This window comes from Gigantopelta aegis, chromosome 2 (assembly GCF_016097555.1).
Source record: "Gigantopelta aegis isolate Gae_Host chromosome 2, Gae_host_genome, whole genome shotgun sequence".
In the NCBI taxonomy this organism is placed as follows: domain Eukaryota; kingdom Metazoa; phylum Mollusca; class Gastropoda; order Neomphalida; family Peltospiridae; genus Gigantopelta; species Gigantopelta aegis.
The window spans coordinates 5,156,482-5,179,863 of record NC_054700.1 but is presented as its reverse complement, the minus strand read 5'-3'; the positions used below and the strand labels follow the sequence as shown (position 1 = coordinate 5,179,863).

Here is a 23,382-nt window from a genome sequence, read left to right as displayed (position 1 = left end):
ATCTGTAACAATACATGATAAACCTACGCGTATACACAGAATTTCAGCAAAATATATTGAGAAATTGTGGGAAAAGAATCCAGAAAACTCTTTGTGGGACAGACAGCCAGACAGAATGATGGCAATGAAACTATATAGTCCCATCCGGTTGAACCGGTAGGGGACTGAAATATAAGGACTGAAAAATAAGGACTGAAAAATAAGGACAATACCACACTATGTGTATATAAAAAGTAATGTATGTACATGCACTCTGGTTTTGAATATGACATACATGTATAATACATGCCGATGTTTATTCAGTATAGTATTGAAGGTGTAAATTGCACTCTGCTAACATATACACACATGTGTACACACGTCAGTCATTCGAAACAAATACAGCCTAGACCGGTGAAAAGTAAATCATTAATATTCATTTTATAACACATTTTGTACAGCAAGGTCATTTATTGAAGCAGTCTGGACTCCACAGAAAGAAATATACTAACAAAAACAAAATAAGGGAACATGTGGTATATAAGACTCATAGGAAAGGAAATTTATTTAACGATGCACTCAACATATTTTGTTTATGGTTATATGTCATCGAACATATGGTTAAGGACCACACAGATATTGAAAGAGGAAACCTGCTGTTGCCACTTCATGGGCTACTCTTTTTGATTAGCAGCAAGGGATCTTTTATATGCAGAATCCCATAGACAGGATAGCACATACCACAGCCTTTGATATACCAGTCGTGGTGCACTGGCTGGAGCGAGAAATAGCCGAATGGGCCCACCGACGGGGATCGATCTCAGACTGACCGTGCATCAAGCGAACGCTTTACCACTGGACTACATCCCACTCCCTATAAGACTGGTAGAGTACATGTAGTTATGTCTGTACAAAATGTAGACATGTAATATGAGAATGAATGTCAGTGCTGCCAGTAACATGGATACATTCCTGTATTATAGATAACGGGGAGCGTGTGCTAAGATTCTTAATTAACAGATACCATATTTTATTCTGAATTTTAATTTTACCTACATGTACCTGTAATATTTATACCTATGCACATCTTTTTTGCACTGTATTTTAACTAAACTTTTGCATTTTTATATTGATGTAGATCATCACTTCATTTTCGCATTTAGCTTAATTTGACACCCAATAGCCGATGTATTTTTTTCACTGGGGTATTGTTAAACATTCATTCATTCAATATTTGCTGTTGCTATTTATGTCTTATCTTATTTTTGTCTAACAATATATATTTCTTTAGCAACACTTAGGTCTGCTTTAATCAGTGATTAGATGTCAGAGATTTGGCAAATGTTAATACTGCAGGGCTTCTAGATATTGGTAGCCCCACTCCCATGGCTAGTGATATTCAGTGTTGGGCTAGTAAATAACTACTGTTACCATGGTAGCCCCACTCCCATGGCTAGTGATATTCAATGTTGGGCTAGTAAATAACTACTGTTACCATGCCAGACAGGGCTTCTAGATTATGGTAGCCTCACTCCCATGGCTAGTGATATTGAATGTTGGGCTAGTAAATAACTACTATAACCATGCCAGACAGGGCTTCTAGATTATGGTAGCCCCACTCCCATGGCTAGTAATATTTAATGTTGGGCTAGTAAATAACTACTATTGCCATGTCAGACAGGGCTTCTAGATTAAGAAGGTAGTCCCATTCCCATGGCTAGTGACATTCAATGTTGGGCTAGTAAATAAATACTATTACCATGCCAGACAGGGCTTCTAGATAATGGTAGCCCCACTCCCATGGCTAGTGATATTCAATGTTGGGCTAGTAAATAACTACTGTTACCATGCCAGACAGGGCTTCTAAATTATGGTAGCCCCACTCCCATGGCTAGTGATATTCAATGTTGTGCTAGTAAATAACTACTATTACCATGCCAGACAGGGCTTCTAGATTATGGTAGCCCCACTCCCATGGCTAGTGATATTTAATGTTGGGCTAGCAAATAACTACTATTGCCATGCTAGACAGGGCTTCTAGATAATGGTAGCCCCACTCCCATGGCTAGTGATATTCAATGTTGGGCTAGTAAATAACTACTGTTACCATGCCAGACAGGGCTTCTAGATTATGGTAGCCTCACTCCCATGGCTAGTGATATTGAATGTTGGGCTAGTAATAACTACTATAACCATGCCAGACAGGGCTTCTAGATTATGGTAGCCCCACTCCCATGGCTAGTGATATTTAATGTTGGGCTAGTAAATAACTACTATTGCCATGTCAGACAGGGCTTCTAGATTAAGAAGGTAGTCCCATTCTCATGGCTAGTGACATTCAATGTTGGGCTAGTAAATAAATACTATTACCATGCCAGACAGGGATTCTAGATAATGGTAGCCCCACTCCCATGGCTAGTGATATTCAATGTTGGGCTAGTAAATAACTACTGTTACCATGCCAGACAGGGCTTCTAGATTATGGTAGCCCCACTCCCATGGCTAGTGATATTCAATGTTGGGCTAGTAAATAACTACTATTGCCATGCCAGACAGGGCTTCTAGATTATGGTAGCCCCACTCCCATGGCTAGTGATATTCAATGTTGGGCTAGTAAATAACTACTATTGCCATGCCAGACAGGGCTTCTAGATTATGGTAGCCCCACTCCCATGGCTAGTGATATTTAATGTTGGGCTAGTAAATAACTACTATTGCCATGCTAGACAGGGCTTCTAGATTATGGTAGCCCCACTCCCATGGCTAGTGATATTCAATGTTGGTCTAGTAAATAACTACTATTGCCATGCCCGATGGTTAGTGAAAAACAGAAGTTGTCAAATGCTGTTTTTAAGTTTATTTAGTAAATATTAATATCCTCTCCCCAAATCTAAGGGTTTTTAAACTCTTTAGGTGACATATCCAATTATTGCTGTTAGTAAAATTATCTTTATTTAAAAGTAGGGCTAGTGAATTTTTAATCATGGCTAGTCAATTTTTTAAATCACTAATCCCATTAAAATTAGATATTTAATACAACTTCTTGCTTAAATTATCAATTGTGGCAAATCTAATGCATTGCTAGATGCCTTGGGATCGATCCCTAGCAGTGGACACATTGCGCTATTTCTCATTCCAGCCAGTGTATCAAAACTGGTATATCAAAAACTGTGGTATGTGCTATCCTGTCTGTGGGATGGTGCATATATAAAAGATGCCCTGGTGTTTGTACCCGTTCCCCTTCACTCCCGTGAGACTAGATCAAGGACAGTAACTTTTGTTTTGTTCCCTTAGCAGTGAATTTTTAAAATGATACTACTATAAAAGGATTAAATATTAGTGCTCAATACGGTAATGTTTTAAATGGCTAGATACCTAGAAACATAGTCTAATGTAGTGGCATATACATTATCTTTGTATATGTATATATATATTATCTTTGTATATGTATATATACATTATCTTTGTATATCTATATATACATTATCTTTGTATAAGTAGATATACATTGTCTTTGTGTATGTATATATACATTATCTTTGTATATCTATATATACATTATCTTTGTATAAGTAGATATACATTGTCTTTGTATAAGTAGATATACATTGTCTTTGTATAAGTAGATATACATTGTCTTTGTATAAGTAGATATACATTGTCTTTGTATAAGTAGATATACATTATCTTTGTATAAGTAGATATACATTGTCTTTGTGTATGTACATATACATTTTGTATTTATGAAATATTAGTAAATCATGTATTAAAACATAGATCTTAAAACCTGATTGAATTACCAGTACATTAAGAAATAATAATAATAATAATAAAATATATTAATTTTTTTATCACTTTCACAGTGAACCATTGTTAAACTGAATTCACGACTTAATACATAAATTTCTATCACAGTATAAAACTCCATGTGACTGAAATACTATAGATAAATGAAATATTACTAAATCTTGCACAAAAATAACAAGCTACGTGCAAATAATCACAATTTAAAACCCGACTGCCTTAATTTCAAGGAAAAAAAGGAATGGAAATGTTTTATTTAATGGCTTACTCAACACATTTTATTTACGTTTATATGGCATCAGTTAATTTCAAGTGAAAATATCTTAAAGAGAAAAAAAAAGACGACCATAATGTCTTTTTTTACCATTTTCCCAGTGAAACAACAGATACATAGTACGAAACTCCATGTGTCAAATTAAGATACTATGGATAAATAAAATATTATCATACCAAATCTTAGATTAAAACAATAACCTAACATGCAACTCATCTCAAAAACTGTCTGTATATAACAAAGAAGACACACAATAACTTGACCACTTTCACAGCAAACCACTGGTAAACTAAAACTACGGACACATGCATTCCTGACAGGGTATAAAACTGCATGTGTCTGAGATATACTATGGATAAATAAGTTATTACCATACCAAACCTTAAACTACAACAATCTACACGCAAATCATTTCAAAACCGGACTGTTAAAATAAAAACACAAAAATAACTTTACCACTTTCACAGTGATCCATTGTTAAACTTAATTAAATCACAGATCCATGCATTCCTGACAGGGTATAAAACTCCATGTGTCTGAGATATACTATGGATAAATAAGTTATTACCATACCAAATCTTAAACTACAACAATCTACACGCAAATCATTTCAAAACCGGACTGTTAAAATAAAAACACAAAAATAACTTTACCACTTTCACAGTGATCCATTGTTAAACTTAATTAAATCACAGATCCATGCATTCCTGACAGGGTATAAAACTCCATGTGTCTGAGATATACTATGGATAAATAAGTTATTACCATACCAAATCTTAAACTACAACAATCTACACGCAAATCATTTCAAAACCGGACTGTTAAAATAAAAACACAAAAATAACTTTACCACTTTCACAGTGATCCATTGTTAAACTTAATTAAATCACAGATCCATGCATTCCTAACACAGTATAAAACTCCCATGTATTGGAGATACTATATGGATAAATTAAATATCACTCAATCTTGTATTAAAACAACAGTTATAACTATAAATTGCAAATCATCTTAAAACATGACTGTTAAAACAAAATACAAAATAACACACTTTACCACTTTATTAATGAACCATTGTTAAACTGAAACCACCGAACCATTCCTGACACTGTACAAAACTCCATGTGTCCTAGGAGATATGGAATAAGATTCACAGATTTCGGCCAGGCCAGACCTCCAGGAACAAAAACAACAGAATGTGGAGACTGAGGAAGTGTTCAGTGAAACCTCCAGAACGGTGTGTATGGGCCGGGAATGCTCCCCAGCTGTGGCCTGCGCTATATGTGCATTATTATTCAACTGAAAGAAACGGCTCCGGCCAGTCTTAATGTAAACATGTGGTCCTGATTAGCTGAACAGACACACACACAAGAGACTTTAACAGCAGCCGGTGCCATATGGTAACAACAACACACATTCTTAACCATTAAAAACCCCAGTTAGCTTTTAACAGCATTGTCTGCATGCTGGGTGAAATTATTTTTAAACAAAGCAGGGTAGATTGCGGCTATAAATAAATGAAAGGGGAGGTAATTATAATCCATGCAGGGATTTAAGAGTAGTTGGGATTGTTTAATTTGAACGAATATTGATCAAAAGGGAAGCATGGCATATTACATTTTTACAGATGTATATATAGGCAGTGAAGCAAGACACACTAATTTAGCAATCTGTTCACAGGGGGGAGGTGGAGGGAGGGGGAAGGAATCAATTGACTTTATAGCCATAGTTTACAAATCAATCTTTTTTATGCAAAACTCGTGTGCGGTTTTAAGTTTTAATAAAGCCCAACCAGAAGGGGTATAGTATTGATAATAAATAAAATCAGTGATTATTTCTAAAATCTTCACATTCTAGACTTGATGGAGACCATTTAAAATTGAAGGGTTGAAGAGGATATAAATTTAAATAACTTGTATATTTAAAAAGCAATTTTTTCTTTTTGAAAGAACAAGAAGTGTATTAGCACAATGACTGTTATTTTTGTTAATCAAATTATATATGTACCGGGTAAGTACAACTAATCTCAGATTTGTGCCTAGGTACTACATGTAGTTAGTCTTTAAAAAAAAAAGAAAGAAAGAAAGAAAGAAGAAAGAAAGAAGAAAGAAATTATTTATTTAATGACGAATTCAACATTAAGTTAGACTGCTGTTTCTAATCCAAACTGAATTTACCACTAGTTTTGCTAAAGGAGCATTATCTATCTCAGTGCTCGCCTGAGGTGCTTTGTGTCGCAGGATCAAACCATCTCAGTAGACCCATTCAATGTCTGTGTTTTAGAAAGATATCTACCTGTTACTTCCTGTTATATTGATACATGTATAAAAAGAGAACCTAGCTCACTTTAACCCAAAAGGTAACCTGAATTAACCCTAAATCTAATGTTAACCCTAACCAATAATATAACGGTTGTAACGGTCAGGTATATAAACATGTAGATGTACTTAAATACAGATCAATCAGCTACAATACAAATTTCACTTTCAGTTTGATAAAGTTATACACGTTCATAAAAAGTGAAGTTTTGTCATTGCTATCTGATTATTAACTGTTATATCTTAAATGTAGAAACATAATATTAATAGTTTTTCAAAGTTATTACTCATAATCTCAAATTAAATGAAGACATTTTGATTATCACCACATATAAATTGTGTGCATACAGAAGAATCTGTGCCCAGTGTTTTTGCTCTACAATAAGATATGTTTTAAATGAAATTAAATCTTTTTCTAAATGTAACTATACTGTGTATATAATCGTAAAACAAAGAAATTCTCACCAGTAAATCTCTAACCTATATTCCTATCCATGCACCATGTGTCTGAATGAAAAACACCACACACAAATACCTGTGTCTGTACTTCACTTATGGCTCACTGGATTTCCCTCCACTGATCAAATTACAGGGGATAATTAAGGAGATTACAGTAATCAGGGGGATTAAGTCGGCTTACATCCACTCACTGTTTTGTTGTGAACCTGGTGTTGGTGTTTGTGGATACTTGAAATACAGGTTCACCACAAACCTAATGCATTAGCACAATGGATGTTAGTTTTGTACACACAAAAAAAGTATGTAGGGGGTAAGTATGACTAATCTTAAAATTGTGTGTGGGTACTAGTTTACGGAATTTTTAAAAAATGAAATAAAGAAATTTGTTATTTCATGATGCACTCAACATATTTTAATTTATGGTTATATGGTGTTGGACATATGATTAAGAAATTCACATAGATAATGAGAGAAAGAAAGAAAGAAAGAAAGAATGAAATAAAGAAAGAAAGAAAATTTTGGTTAACATCAGTCAACACATTTTAATTTATGGTTATATGGCGTCGGACATTGGTTAAGGACACATATTAGAGAAGAAACCTGCTGCCACCACCCCATGACCAAATCTGTCTGAATATCAGCAAGAGATCTTTTATATGAATCATCCCACAGACAGGATAATACATACCACAGCCAGAAAGATTTCTGCCCGTTACTCACCACCCCTTTTATATTGATAAATATATAAAGAGGGAACCTCACCCCAACCCTAAAACTAGCCATAATCCTAAAACTAACCCCAACCCTAAAACTAGCCGTAATCCTAAAACTAACCCCAACCCTAAAACTAGTCGTAATCCTAAAACTAACCCCAAACCTAAAACTAGCCGTAATCCTAAAACTAACCCCAACCCTAAAACTAGCCGTAATCCTAAAACTAACCCCAACCCTAAAACTAGCCGTAATCCTAAAACTAACCCCAACCCTAAAACTAGCCGTAATCCTAAAACTAACCCCAACCCTAAAACTACCCCCCAACCCTAAAACTAACCCAAACCCAAAAACTAACCCCAACCCTAAAACTAAACGTAACCCAAAAACTAACCCCAACCCAAAAAATAAACGTAACCCTAAAACTAAACCTAACCCTAAAACTAACCCAAACCCAAAAACTAACCCCAACCCTAAAACTAAACGTAACCCAAAAACTAACCCCAACCCTAAAACTAGCCGTAATCTTAACAATAACAGTTAGATATTTTACCCACCAAATGTAGAACACTGGCTGGAACGAGAAATAGCCAATCAGCCTACCAACAGGGATTGATCTTAGACTGATTGCACATCAAGTAAACACTTTAACCACTGGGCTACATCCCACCCCACTTAAACAATGACATTTTGAGTATCTATGGAAAGAATTTAAGTTATTCACCCCAACCTCCTCCATGTTAACTTAGTTTAGCTGATGGGGTTTATACAGCTCATATATATAAATGCCTGTGAAGACGAAACAGTACAGATTATGTAACACTATATGAATACATGTGTAATAACATGTGCATGTATGCATATTTGTTCTGATAGTGTTGTAAAACATGTATTTGAGTTTTATCAACATTGTAGTTGTATCAAACTTCAGAACAGACTGAGTACTCAGTCTGAGGATGTCATTTCTCCCCAACAAACACCAATTTCAACCTTATATAAGGGAGAACATGGGAGAGGGAGATTTAATGATATTCATACAAAAAAAAAAAAAAAAAAAAAGTTTCTCTTATGGGTTGGAATTGCCATACCCATATACTAAACAAAACACCGAATGATTCCTTTTTTTTGCTGTCAAAACAGCCCAAAAGTGTGTTTGTTCATTTCTGACATATTTTAAAGTTTGTTTTGTTTAACTACAGTGCATATATTATAGTCTTCAAATGCTATAAAAAATTCCATTAATAGCAAGAAATCTTTTATACACACTTTCACACAGACAGGACAGCACATACCATAACTGTTGATACATTAGTCATTTGGTACTGGTTGGCACTGGAAACAATCTAATCAGAGAATGGGTCTACCAAGGGGATTTGGGCTTTCGACCCAATGGGGATTTGGTCTATCGACCCAACGGGGATTCGGTCTCTCGACCCAACAAGAATTCGGTCTCTCGACCCAACAGGGATTCGGTCTTTCGACAGGGAGATATCAAAGATTTTTTTGGAAAGTCCCATGTCTGATGGAATCAAATTGGGAATTTTCAGTGTCACATGCTTTTGGAAAGGGGCCTATGTTCGGACCCATAGAATGCCTGGATAAATTCTGGTCCACACACCTCAGGCGAGCACTCTACCAGCTAAGCTAGATCCCACTCCCCAGTACCTACAAATTTAATTAAAATTACAGTCCCCATTCTTAAAACTCAACATTTTGGAATGATGCTAGAATATTAAACAAAACAACTGAATGAACTGGCAACTTGGTTAATAGATATTACAACAAGAATCATCAATAACATGATTTAATTTCCCTAGATAACTGTTAACACAATGAATCTATTTTTACTACTGGTATTTTTTTTTTTTTTCTCTGCCCTAGGTGGGAGTCATGTTTAATGAGTTCAATAGATTTTTGAAACATACATCATGGTATAATCAAGACAGTTTTATGATTTTAATGGTAATGGTAAAACTCACAACAGACTGAGTACCTGGACATAATTATATACATGTATTAATGGTAATATACCAACACAGCTGAATTCTGTCACATACTATTTCAAACAAATAAAAAAAAAGAGTATAAAGCTTCTTTCATACTGACAATCTTTTAATCTAGTGAAAATACCACATCAGACTGAGCACCTATATAGGCAAGGTTATGTACTACAAGAAACAATAAGGAAACACTTTGTATTGTAGACCAAATGTAATTCACTACTAGTGTATTAATGTCTGTATATAACACGAAAAGAAAGAAATGTTTTGTTTAACGATGCACTCAACACATTTTATTTATGGTTATATGGCGTCAGACATAATTATGGTTAAGGACCACACAGATTTTGAGAGGAAACCCGCTGTCGCCACTACATGGGCTACTCTTTCCGATTAGCAGCAAGGGATCTTTTATTTGCAGTTCCCACAGGCAGGATACCACAAACCATGGCCTTTGTTGAACCAGTTATAGATCACTGGTCGGTGCAAGTGGTTTACACCTACCCATTGAGCCTTGCGGAGCACTCACTCAGGGTTTGGAGTCGGTATCTGGATTAAAAATCCCATGCTTCGACTGGGATCCGAGCCCAGTACCTACCAGCCTGTAGACCGATGGCCTAACCACGACGCCACCGAGGCTGGTGTATATAACACGAAGATGTAATGTGGGATCGAATGCCAGTAATGTGGAATCAAGTGTGAGGAACACAGTTAACCTCTTGACACTATAGATGAGAGTTTTGGTTGCAGTGACTCTGTTGTCAGTCCCATTGGGCTATTTCTCATTCCAGTCAATGCACCACGACTGGCATATCAAAGGCCGAGGTATGTACTACCCTGTCTGTGGGATAGTGCATATAAAAGATCCCTTGCTGCTAATCGTCCTGTCCTGGACAGAGGAACCGGCTGAGGCCAGTACTTGTGCCCAGGACAGACGTGCACTACAACAGCTTGCTCTGAAAATGCATGTTAAACATTCTGTCCTTGTCCTTGTCCTAATTTAAAAGAGTAGTCCATGAAGTGGCGACAGTGGGTTTCTTCTCTCAATATCTGTGTGGTCCTTAACCATATGTGTGACGCCATATAACCGTAAATAAAATGTGTCGAGTGCGTCATTAAATAAAACATTTCTTTCTATCTATTGTCAGTCTTTCTGTAATCCATTATTTCTTTCCATCAGTATATAATTCTTACCATACTGGTATTACTCATTTTTCTTTCTCTTTTTGTGTGTAAATATTCCTTAATTTTTTATGAAATTTATAGAATATTCTTTAAAAAACAAAACAATGCTCATTTAGAGTCTAAACTGGACTCTTTAATGACACAACACGCATACAATTAGTATGTCGTTGCCATGGCGTTAGTCTTAAGATGATATTAAAGATTAACCACTATATAATACCAGTATGGCTGGTAGGATCTGTACACTTACAGTCTGTCCCACAGGGAACACTCTTTTTTTTCAGACTATGGAATTTACTGCAAGTTATTTATTTCTGAGCCGACTGATTTCTAAATTGCAGACAAAAGTAGTTGGGTTTTTTTTTTTGTTAGTTCCAAAACAAGTTACTTTCCTTCTTACATCAAACCAAACTGAAATTATTTATCACAAATATTTTTGTAGGAAGATGTGATGGACTATAGGTAGATAATCATGTTAGGTTTTTTCTCTGGTTTTTTAAAGATGTTTGTTTGTTTTGTTTAACGACACCACTGGAGCACATTGATTAATTAATCTGCTATTGGATGTAAAACATTTGGTAATTCTGGCTCGTAGTCATCAGAGGAAACCCGCTACATTTTTTCTAATGCAGTAAGGGATCTTTTATATGCACTTTCCCACAGACAGAAAAGCACATACTACGGCCTTTGTCCAGTTGTGGTGCACTGGTTGGAACAAGAAACAACCCAATCAGCTGAATGGATCCAACGAGGTGATTCGATCCTGCGACGCAAGCACCTCAAGCGAGCACTCAACCAACTGAGCTAAATCCTGCTGCTGGTTTTTTTCAAAGTCTCAAGCATTTATTAATGACTTGTGACTTGAATTTTAAAATGTCCAGGGCTTCTAGATTATGGTATCCCCACTCCCATGGCTAGTGATATTCAATGTTGTGCTAGTAAATTACTACTACTGCCATGCCACAGGGCTTCTAGATAATGGTAGCCCCACTCCCATGGCTAGTGATATTCAATGTTGTGCTAGTAAATTACTACTACTGCCATGCCACATGGCTTCTAGATTATGGTAGTCCCACTCCCATGGCTAGTGATATTCAATGTTGTGCTAGTAAATTACTACTACTGCCATGCCACAGGGCTTCTAGATAATGGTAGCCCCACTCCCATGGCTAGTGATATTCAATGTTGTGCTAGTAAATTACTACTATTGCCATGCCACATGGCTTCTAGATAATGGTAGCCCCACTCCCATGGCTAGTGATATTCAATGTTGTGCTAGTAAATTACTACTATTGCCATGCCACAGGGCTTCTAGATAATGGTAGCCCCACTCCCATGGCTAGTGATATTCAATGTTGTGCTAGTAAATTACTACTATTGCCATGCTACAGGGCTTCTAGATTATGGTAGCCCCACTCTCATGGCTAGTGATATTCAATGTTGTGCTAGTAAATTACTACTATTGCCATGCCACAGGGCTTCTAGATTATGGTAGCCCCACTCCCATGGCTAGTGATATTCAATGTTGGGCTAGTAAATAACTACTATTGCCATGCCAGACAGGGCTTCTAGATTATGATAGCCCCACTCCCATAGCTAGTGATATTCAATGTTGTGCTAGTAAACAACTAATATTACCATGCCAAATGGCTAGTGAAAACAAATGTCAAATGCTGCACTTTAGTCTTATTTTTAAAATATGAATATCCTGTAACAAACTCCCACCCCCACACACGCCCAATCTTAATGTGTTTTAGCTCCATGTCCCTCTTTAGGTGACATATCCGATTATTACTATTAATTAGTAAAATTTATTTACTTAAAGTAAAGTAGGACTAGTGGATTTTTAATCGTGGCTAGTAAATTTCTTAAATTACTGATCCCATGGTTAGTGAATTTTATAAAAATTCTAGAAACCCTGATGTCTGAAAGCACAGGGCCAGCTGTCAGATTGTGCAGTGTTCAGAAAGCCAGGCATCTGTAGCAGATTTAGAGGAAAGCATTGTTTGTTTAAATGACACCCGAGTACATTTGTTTCTGATTTTGAGGAATTTGGTGAGGAAATGGCAAATTAAAATGGGTAACCCACAATGTACACAAGTATGTGGTATGTAGTATCAGTGGTTCTTTGAACTCAAGTCTTTAATACAGTACTGTGTTTATGACATTTAACCATAACAGATGCCCATTGATAACATAAACTTGTTTAACTTTATATATTTTTTGATTTTAATTATATTAATCTTGAAATTGCAAAATGTGTAAAGGTCCATTTGTCCCCATCAGTGCCCCATGACTGGTATATCAAAAGTCATGGTATGTGCTGTCCTGTATGTGGGAAAGTCCATATAAAAGATGCCTTGCTGCTAATGGAAAACTGTAGTGGGTTTATAATAACACCACCACTAGAGCACATTGATTTATTCATCATCGGCCAATAGATGTCAAACATTTGGTCATTTTAAAATACTGGTATATTCTTAGAGGAAACCTGTTCCATTTTTCCTCTAGCAGAAAGGGATGTTTTATATCCACTTTTTCACAGACAGGACAGCACACACATTGGCCTTTGATGGGACAATGGCTGAAATGGCAAAAAACAAAAGCGGGGAATATGTCAAAGCACCCTAGGCAAGCGCTCTACCAACTGAGCTAGAACCTGCCCCCGTTGTGGCTTAACACATCCCACTGAGGTTGTTTTATTTCACCTATAAACATGTACATGTAGACGAGTACATGTAGACGAGTATGAGAATTTCTTAAGTATGTAACCTTAATTCTTATAGTATTTCTCATCACAGCCAGTGAACTACGACTGGTATATCAAAGGTCGTGGTATGCGCTATCCTGTCTGTGGGATGGTGCATATAAAAGATCCCATGCTACTAATGGAAAAATGTAGCGGGTTTCCTCTCTATGACCGTGTCAATAAAATCAATGTGCTCTAGTGTTGTCGTTAAACAAAACAAACTTTACTTTATTCTTATAGTAACTACACAAAACAAAGTACCACTCAAAAATCTGCACTTACTTCATACTTCCATTCCTGGCAACTGGGCTGTTACTCTGAATCTCGGCGACTCTGGCAAAACCGTCTGGTGAGACCTTTATCTTTATGCCTAATCCCACAATGCCTTTCAGCACATCCACCTGGAAGGGGCCGTCTTCCTGCCTGGCTCTGGGATACTCCGTCCGCGTGGTTTTCACCATAAACTGACCCCTCGATGGACTGAGAGGTCGAAGAGAAGACATGACACCGGATGTTGTGGTGGACAGAGTCGACCCTGGTCTCACCGGGGCGAGCAGTCCGATTCTCGTCAGTGACGATGACCCCAGTTTGGAGTGGGAACTCTCCAGTGAAGGAGGTGAAGAAAATTTAGCACCCAGTGTTGGTTTTAATTTTGTCTCAGTTATCTCCCTTTCATGTTGATCTTTGTCTTTTGTCAGTGGAGGTGAAGAAATTTTAGCTCCAAATGTTGCCTTTGTTTTGGTTTCAGTTATCTCCCTTTCATGTTGATCTTTGTCTTTTGTCAAAGAAGGAGGTGAAGAAATTTTAGCTCCAAGTGTTGACTTCGATTTCATTTCAGTTGTCTCCCTTTGGTGTGTATCTTTGTTTTGAAGAACTGAAACACTGCCTGATATTTTGTTTGTTACATTCAGTAAAGTCTGATGTTTAACCTCAGTTTTCGGTTTATCCGTCACATTAACAAACGTTTTATGAATTAAACTGTCACCTTTTCCCTCGGTAACCGTGACAATGTGGCCATTTTGACTATTTATTTTTTCGGCCACTGATGTGATGTCTTCCTTTTGATTTGAACTGGAAGTTTTGTTCACATTCAGCACCACATTCGTTCTGTCTTGTTCTTTACTCTCTACCTCCATCACACCAGACACAAGTTTCTTAAAGGGAGACAACCCCTTCTCACTTCCTCCTCCTTGAAGCCACTTTTCAAAGACGTTCATAAGAATGGCTGTCTCCTTTCTGGAAACACACTCCGGTACTATTTCACCCTCATCAACAGCCGACGATTCTTTTAAACATTTCTCTCCCGACCTCTGCGACGAAAGCGAAAGATCCAACAAAATTGAGGCAAGGTCTCGTCTGGCAGTCTCGTCGACAACTTTCGTTTTCGAAGAGCCCACCGTGGGAGCGGTTCCTCCTTCTTCAAAGACTCGGACACCCTGTTCGTTTGTTTTCATACACAGAGGAATAATAACATCAGAGTTGTCTTCACCTGCCGGGACTAATGGGATTGGTATGTGGATTGGCGACGACATGTTCATTTTGTGTTGCTTTCTCTTGGAGGCAGTCAGTTTGGTAACGCTCGCGTCCACTGGGACGTTGTTTCCGTCCACCGATATTTTCACGGTGTGATCGGAATCATGTGGTGAATTACCCACGCTGATTACTGCAGGCCCCGGAGAGTGGAATTCTGTACCAGGTTGACTCGGTGTACCTGCTCCCACTTTATCGGCTTTAACGTTTGACACGGTCACTGTCGTTATCGATGGCTGATTGTTAACAGGTGTCACCGTTACAAATGGCTTCTTTGATTCACAAGTGCTGCCCTTTGTTTTGTTTGTTTTGTCATCGACAACTGGAATTGATGTTACGTTTCCTGGAGAAAAGAAGTCATTATCAGGGGAGGTAACTCCCACCTGGGTCACATTATGGTCGTCTGGTAAATCCATATTTTCGTTCTGTTGACAGACACCAGCTGTTTTGTTATTTTCTTTGATAACAGAACCATTTTGTTTATCCTTTGCTATAAAATCAGTCTGGAATTTCAGTTCTTTTTCTGATTCTTTTATATTGACATCCAAAGATGTATCCAATTCTCTGGCTGGAACATTTGAAAATGTTTCACTTTTAGCTTCATCACCATCACTTGAAACCACTTTTTCAACACTTTTTGCATTAAAATCATCAAAATCTAATAAATTTCCTGTCTCGGACTTAGAATTCTCAACTCTGTTTCTTTCAGGTTTCAAGACATTTTCATTTTGGTTATGTCCAGAATAGGAAATCTCAGCTGTCATGTCACTGTTAAAATTATCCAACAAATTTTCATTTGAAGTTTTATTGTCAGTCACCAGATCCTCCTGTCTTTCAGAATATTCCTCATTTCTGAGAGCAATATCAGGAATATCATTTGAAGAAACATTCGATCCAATATCAAGAAGCAAGTCACAAGTCGGTTCCGAATTCAAAGTCGTCTGCGACCGAGAAACGATTTCTTCTGTGTTTCCATTTAACTCCAACAAATGGCGTCTGCTCTTGTTAGCCATGTTGGAAAATTCATTGTTTTCATTTTTTGGAGCAGACATCATTTCTGACTCTGATTCTTCCAACAGATCATCTATGTTTGTGACTGGAATAACACTCTCTTCAAATTTCAGTGAATCTTCTCCAGTTTCTTTTCTTGATTTTACGGGAGTGTCTGCAAATTCCATTGGTGGAGGTATCCCCGGATCTTCTTGATGGCTCAGACTTCCATTAGCTTCTAGTGTACTGTCAGCAGTCTGGTACACTGAATCAAACTCGCTACTCTCATTTGAATGAACATGTCTAGATCCTTTTCTGTCACTTACGGGAGTTTGAAAAATATCCCCCGCAGAATTGTTGCAGAGATCTGATTGGTTGGCTGAGATGTGACTATCAAAGAGAGGCTGGTGAACAGTTCCTGCATCCTTTGATTGGTTAGAGTTTGTCTCGTCACATGACACAATATTAACATTGGTTTCCACAGATAATGAATCTTGCGTTTCATTGGTTGGAGAAGACATGTCAAAGTTTGTTGAAGATTCCGTAAAATTGGTTTGTATTACTGATGAAGAATAACCGGAAATTCCCGCATTTTTATTTTTTAATACTTCACTTTCAGTTGAAGACTCATGAGATGAATCTGATATTAAAATGTTGTTATTGGTACTGTCTGTTTGAATAATTTCACCAGATACGGGAGTTCGCATTCGAGACTTTTTCACATTCGATGAGTCTGACATGGTAACTGATATTTCCATTGGAGTGTCATTGTGAACCTGCCTCAACAGTTTTAATGTCACCTCTTCACCAGACGACTTCAGAATGTTCAAACAGTGAGCCTGAGTTACCCCCCTTAGCGAACGTCCATTGCACGACAGCAGACGGTCTCCTACTTTCAACTGTCCTGACCGGGAACCAACGCCACTTGGAAGTAATCGTTTAACCTGAAAAATATAACAAGATACATATAATTATTACAACAATGATAACCATCAGTTATTTTTCTCATCATTATGTTAAACTATACAGTTCCAGCATGATGTCAAGGTTTACAACTGCACATGGCAATTGTTGTTGTGGGTTTTGTTTTTGTTTCTTTGTGTTAAAGACACCATTTAAACATTTAACACAGAGGTAAAGACATTTTTGTTAGAACATCTCACTTCATTTTCATTTCAACTTATATCCGTGCTTATATCCAATTAAGGTTCAAGCACACTGTCCTAGGCACACAACATCTCAAGCATGATAATGAGATGAATGGTGAAGAGTACACAGCCATGTTAACAAGGTACATGTAAGATTGTAATTACAAATATCTACAAATGGCTTTGTTTGTAGAGAATATTATATATTAATACATCCAAAGAAATGGGCAATAAACTTCACAAAATAACAACAATGAAAAAAAAACCCCTCAAATACATGTAGCTGCAAACAAAACAAACAAAATCCACCACTGAGGTTGTACTTTTTCTATCTCACATGACCGCATATGATGGAGTCTTTTCCTCCCATCCATTCGATAAATAAACCATTATTTTACATGAACAAACAAAGATGGCTGAAAATGTAATTTCTTTATTTTGACCGTTTTATCATAAATAAACTACACTATCATACTTGCCGTGTCTGTTTCATGGGTTAAATATAATTCAATACTACAAATTAATAAGATAGCTTTTATAATGAAGATTTTAATAACAAAATATTGATCTAAAACTAACCAACTCGCATTGATATGACGTCATATATTACCAATGCCATAATACTTCACATGTTAAATTCAATGACGTCATAGCCCATACAAGACCGATTTATTCCACATGGGCTGACGTCATGGAATGGGTCTGTCTTGCATGGCTAGGGATGAAAAAAAATATATATATATATATATTTATTACCCAGCGGTCACTCATAACAGGGAAAATATTTTCCATATTTTCTCAGTGAGAAATATGCTGCATTGGTCTAACGAACAATACTATTGGACAATTTGACGCTTACAAACCAATGACTTTGTCGGTACTAAATATGACTTCATCACGATTTGACAAACACAAAATGATGTCATGCAGTTTAAAGAGTTTGCCTTTATGGGTCTCTCTTTTTGGTGTTAAATTAATAACAAAATGTCATTTTAATGCAATTCATTATAGATTTGGAAGCAGAATAAAGAGAACTTGTGTTTTTTTAAATTATCTATGAACGTGATGAAATTACAACGTTATAGTAATTCTCAGAACAGTGCGTAAAGTGGTTTTCATCGTTCCTATACAGGTTGGCCTTCGTGCATGTGCGTCGAAAATAAAGGCTTTTAGAGAAAAAATAGCTGAGGTAATAAATAGAATAACAAACTCAGTCCCAGTTATTATCAAATTTATGTCCCTCGTGAAATAATTTTTATTTGTCACTCGCTAAAGCTCGTGACAACTGAAAATTATTTCACTCGGGACATAAATTTGATAATAACTGGTAACTCGTTTATTATCCTCTATACATTGTATATATATATATATATATATTTTGTAGATGTGCCTACTCATCCATTGCATGCACTTGTAAAAGGTATCCTAAATTGTCATGGATCACATGGGCAAAGTGAAGGGGGTTGCATTTACATTAATTTGCCCCTTCTGATTCCAATGCCTATAGATTGAAATCAAGAAAATAGTTGTGTATAATAAATATATAGCAGATCTCTGAAAATTATAACAATTGTTTCGTTTGTACGTCACACACGCAATTCAGGGGTAGGACGTAGCCCAGTGGTAAAGCGCTCGTTCGATGTGCGGTCGGTTTGGGATCGATCCCCATCAGTGGTCCCCATTGGGCTATTTCTCGCTCCAGCCAGTGCACCACGACTGGTATATCAAAGGCTGTGGTATGTGCTATCCTGTCTATGGGATTCTGCATATAAAAGATCCCTTGCTGCTAATCAAAAAGAGTAGCCCATGAAGTGGCAACAGCAGGTTTCCTCTTTCAATATCTGTGTGGTCCTTAACCATATGTTCGATGACATATAACCATAAACAAAATATGTTGAGTGCATCGTTAAATACTGGTACATCAAAGGCCGTAGTATGTGCTATCCTGTCTATGGGATGGTGCATATAAAAGATCCCTTGCTGCTAATTGAAAAGAGTAGCCCATGAAGTGGCGACTGCGGGTTTCCTCCCTCAATATCTGTGTGGTCCTTAACCATATAACCGTAAATAAAATGTGTTGAGTGCGTCGTTAAATAAAACATTTCCTTTCCTGTCCTCAAGCAATTCTACTTTTACATAACTTGTTTTTCTCTCGGGAATTAAACCATGGACATCATTTGCGTGGACATAATGCACAATATGCAAAAAGAAAATGGGTGACCTAAAAAAAACGAATTCCTGAATCAATAAATGGGTTTAGCAAATGTTCAATTCTCAGAGGTCTGTAAGCCAGAAGTGTATTTTAAAGAGAAGAAGAAAGGAAAAATAACTCATTTACAAACCATTCAGTTCACATATAACAACTTACATATAGTCTGTCTTATGAATATTTATACCTGTCGTGTTGTATTATATAAAACCAACACAATGTCATGCATGAAAGCAACTTGCAAATGTCAGCATGAATCTTGTATTTGCACATTGAAAAATAACAACAACAACAATCCAAACGTCACACAGTGATTAATAAGTAAACTATGCTTTAAAAAAAAAAAATTGCTTGAATTTGTTAGGAGTAAAAAGGCTAAACAGACCGGAACAGTAAAAGAGCGTAAATTCACCCTCTGATGACTACATTACTGTGGAAGTATTTCTAGCACATAGGTGATGATAAATGCCTTTATTGTGATATTAAATAAAAATAAAATTTGTGAATATTAAAGTGCTATTATTAATGGGTGGGGAGGGTAATTTTACAAACAATAACGATAAATTTATATGATAATCTATTTTCATGTATTTATATTCAGCAGTTACGGTTGAGATATTCTGGGTTCATACCCCGGTATTGGCTCCCATCCAGAGTGAGTAAGGGTAGGTGTAAGACCATACCATCCTGACGTTACTTTAACAAACTACTAACCACTAACCCTCTGTCCTGGACAGACAGCCCAGATAGCTGAATTGTATGAATGAATGAATGAATGAATGAATGAATGAATGAATGGCGGCGGCGTGGGTTTTTTTTATGTGTGATAGATTTTAATGTATTGGTGTGGGGGCGAAGAAACCTGCAGGTGTTGCATAGGCTACTCTTGTCAATTGGTAGCAAGGGATCTTTTATATATGCACTTCCTGAAAGAGAGGACAGCACATGCCAGTTTTTAATATTAATACACCAGTCATGGAATACTGGTCAATGTATGTTCTTTACACCTGTATACTGTGTGTAGATGTGTTAGTAAATGTCATGGGATTTAAGCTTTATCTAATATGAGTAAGGCATACTATTCTAAAAAAAGAACACATTGATTATTAACCATCGGCTATTGGATATCAAACATTTGGTAATTTGGACATATAGTCTTGGAGAGGAAACCCGCTACATTTTTCATTAGTAGCAAAGAAGCTTTTAAATGCATCATCCCACACAGGACAGAACATACCATTGATCTTAATATACCAGTCATGGTGCACTGACTGGAATGAGAAATAACCCAATGGGCCCACCGACAGGGATCGATCCTAGACCAACTGCACATCAGGGGAGTGCTTTACCACTGGACTACATCCCTCCCCTACTATTCTAAACATCTTGAGTAAGTCTATTTTATACACAGTTTTTTCTTTTCTTCCAAGAACGCTCATCTGATTGCTCACTTTGTGTAAACTTGTGTACGCCTCTTATGTTACCAAACGGTGACCTTGTGAGTAATAAAGTTCTGTTCTGGTTATTGAACCTCTTCAGTAGAACCCTTTGACCATTTGTAACAAGTATCCCATAACTGGCATATCAAAGACCATGGTATGTGCTGTCCTGCCTGTAGGAAAGTGCATATAAAGGATCCCTTGTTACTAATAGAAACATTTTACGGGTGTCCTCTGAAGTCTATGATCGGTGGGCCCATTGGGCTATTTCTTGTTCCAGCCAGTGCACCACAACTGGTATATCAAAGGCTGTGGTATGTGTTATCCTGTCTGCGAGATGGTGCATATAAAGGATCCCTCGTTACTAATAGAAACATGTAGCGGGTGTCCTCTGAAGTCTATGATCGGTGGGCCCATTGGGCTATTTCTTGTTCCAGCCAGTGCACCACAACTGGTATATCAAAGGCTGTGGTATGTGTTATCCTGTCTGCGAGATGGTACATATAAAGGATCCCTCGTTACTAATAGAAACATGTAGCGGGTGTCCTCTGAAGTCTATGATCGGTGGGCCCATTGAGCTATTTCTTGTTCCAGCCAGTGCACCACAACTGGTATATCAAAGGCTGTGGTATGTGTTATCCTGTCTGTGAGATGGTGCATATAAAGGATCCCTCGTTACTAATAGAAACATGTAGCGGGTGTCCTCTGAAGTCTATGATCGGTGGGCCCATTGGGCTATTTCTTGTTCCAGCCAGTGCACCACAACTGGTATATCAAAGGCTGTGGTATGTGTTATCCTGTCTGCGAGATGGTGCATATAAAGGATCCCTCGTTACTAATAGAAACATGTAGTGGGTGTCCTCTGAAGTCTATGATCGGTGGGCCCATTGAGCTATTTCTTGTTCCAGCCAGTGCACCACAACTGGTATATCAAAGGCTGTGGTATGTGTTATCCTGTCTGTGAGATGGTGCATATAAAAGATCCCTTACTACTAATGGAAAAATGTGGTGGGTTTCCTCTAAGACTACATACATGTACATGTTAAAATTACCAAATGTTTGACATCCAATAGCCAATGATTAATAAATCAATGTGCTCTAAAACAAAACAAACTTCTGAAGTCTATGTATCAGAATGGCCAAATGTTTGACATCAAAAAGCCAATATGATTAATTGATCTATTTGAATTAGTGGTGTCATCAAACAAAACAAACTTTTAACTTTCAAACATTCCTTTCCTTTCCTTTCTGCTTGAAAGATGTGATGAGGATAACCTAATGCAACAGATATATCGCCCTGCCCTCAAATTACAACTTCGGAATTCACCCATCAGCACCCAGAAATGTGTGTCAACAAAGTGAACAGGTTATTAATATCCATCACTGCAGTCAGTATCTACAATGGGAGCAATTTTCTTTTATTTCCCGATTGTTGGGGCAGAACATTGCCTCTGGAGATTCAAATGATAGGTATTTAGAGGCCAAATTACTGCAATTACAAAGCAGAGAGTCATTGTTATCTGTTATCAGGAAAATATTATACCGTAAAGTCAAGTGAGAATTTTGATTGGTCAGAAAAGTGCTATTATCTTGATGACTAGTCATCTGTTAACGTGGCTATTGTAATGTTGTGTGTATGTAGCTTCAAAGCCATATGACATCTAATGAACTATGGTTAAGCACGTATTGAAGATCCTTCTGTTTGGTAAAGGTAGCTTATTGGGTGACTGCTGGTTTTCTCTCTATGTGTAGATCATATTTCAAAATGACAAAGTTAAAGTTTGTTTTGTTTATTGACACCACTAGAGCACACTGATTAATTAAACATTGGCTGATATATAATCTTAGAGGAAAAGCACTACATTTTTTCCATAATTAGCAGCAAGGCATCTTTTATATGTACTGTCACATAGACATGAGAGCACATTCCATGGCCTTTGATACACCAAATCACGAGGCACTGATTGGAATGGGAAAGACCCAGTCAGAGAACACCAAATACCAAATAGCCATACAATGTGCTGGGGTGTCAAACAATCATTTCTTACCTTGAATTTTATGTCTTTCAAATATGAGGGTAGAAATCAAGTGCTAGATGTTTAGGAAGGTCTGACGAGTCAAAACATGGAGTGTTTTTGATGAATTAAAACAAAATTATAAATATGTGTACCTATATATAGCCTGGTATTAATTATACACATCACACTGAACACACAGGACATAGTCCAGTGGTAAAATCTTCGCCTGTTCCACGGATGGTCTAGGGTCAATCCCCGTCGGTGGGCCCATTGGGCTATTTCATGTTCCAGCCAGTGAACCGCAACTGGTATATCGAAGGTCATGGGGGTTTTTGGGGGTTTTTTTCGAAGGTCATGGTACATGCTATCCTATCTGTGGGATGGTGCATATAAAAAATCCCTTGCTACTAATGGAAAAATTTAGTGGGTTTCATCTTTAAGACTATGTCAAAATTATCAAATGTTTAACATCCAATACTGATGATTAATAAATCAATGTGGTATTAAACAAAACACACTTTAATCATACACTGAACACACACCCATCCGGTACAAACTAATGATGATCT

At 37.1% G+C, this 23,382-nt stretch overlaps 1 protein-coding gene across 1 annotated transcript in view; it reads right to left on the bottom strand.

Annotated features, from left to right (window-relative positions):
- LOC121379273 (microtubule-associated protein futsch-like) overlaps nt 1-17,766 on the bottom strand; it is a 38,692-nt gene extending 20,926 nt beyond the window's left edge. Inside the window, exons 1-2 of the mRNA XM_041507810.1 lie at nt 17,758-17,766; nt 13,762-16,943 (exon numbers count right to left, since the gene is read on the bottom strand). Coding sequence (XP_041363744.1) covers nt 13,762-16,943; nt 17,758-17,766 — 3,191 coding nt within the window. The remainder of the gene's footprint in view (nt 1-13,761; nt 16,944-17,757) is intronic.
- Between the last annotated feature and the right edge of the window lie 5,616 nt (nt 17,767-23,382).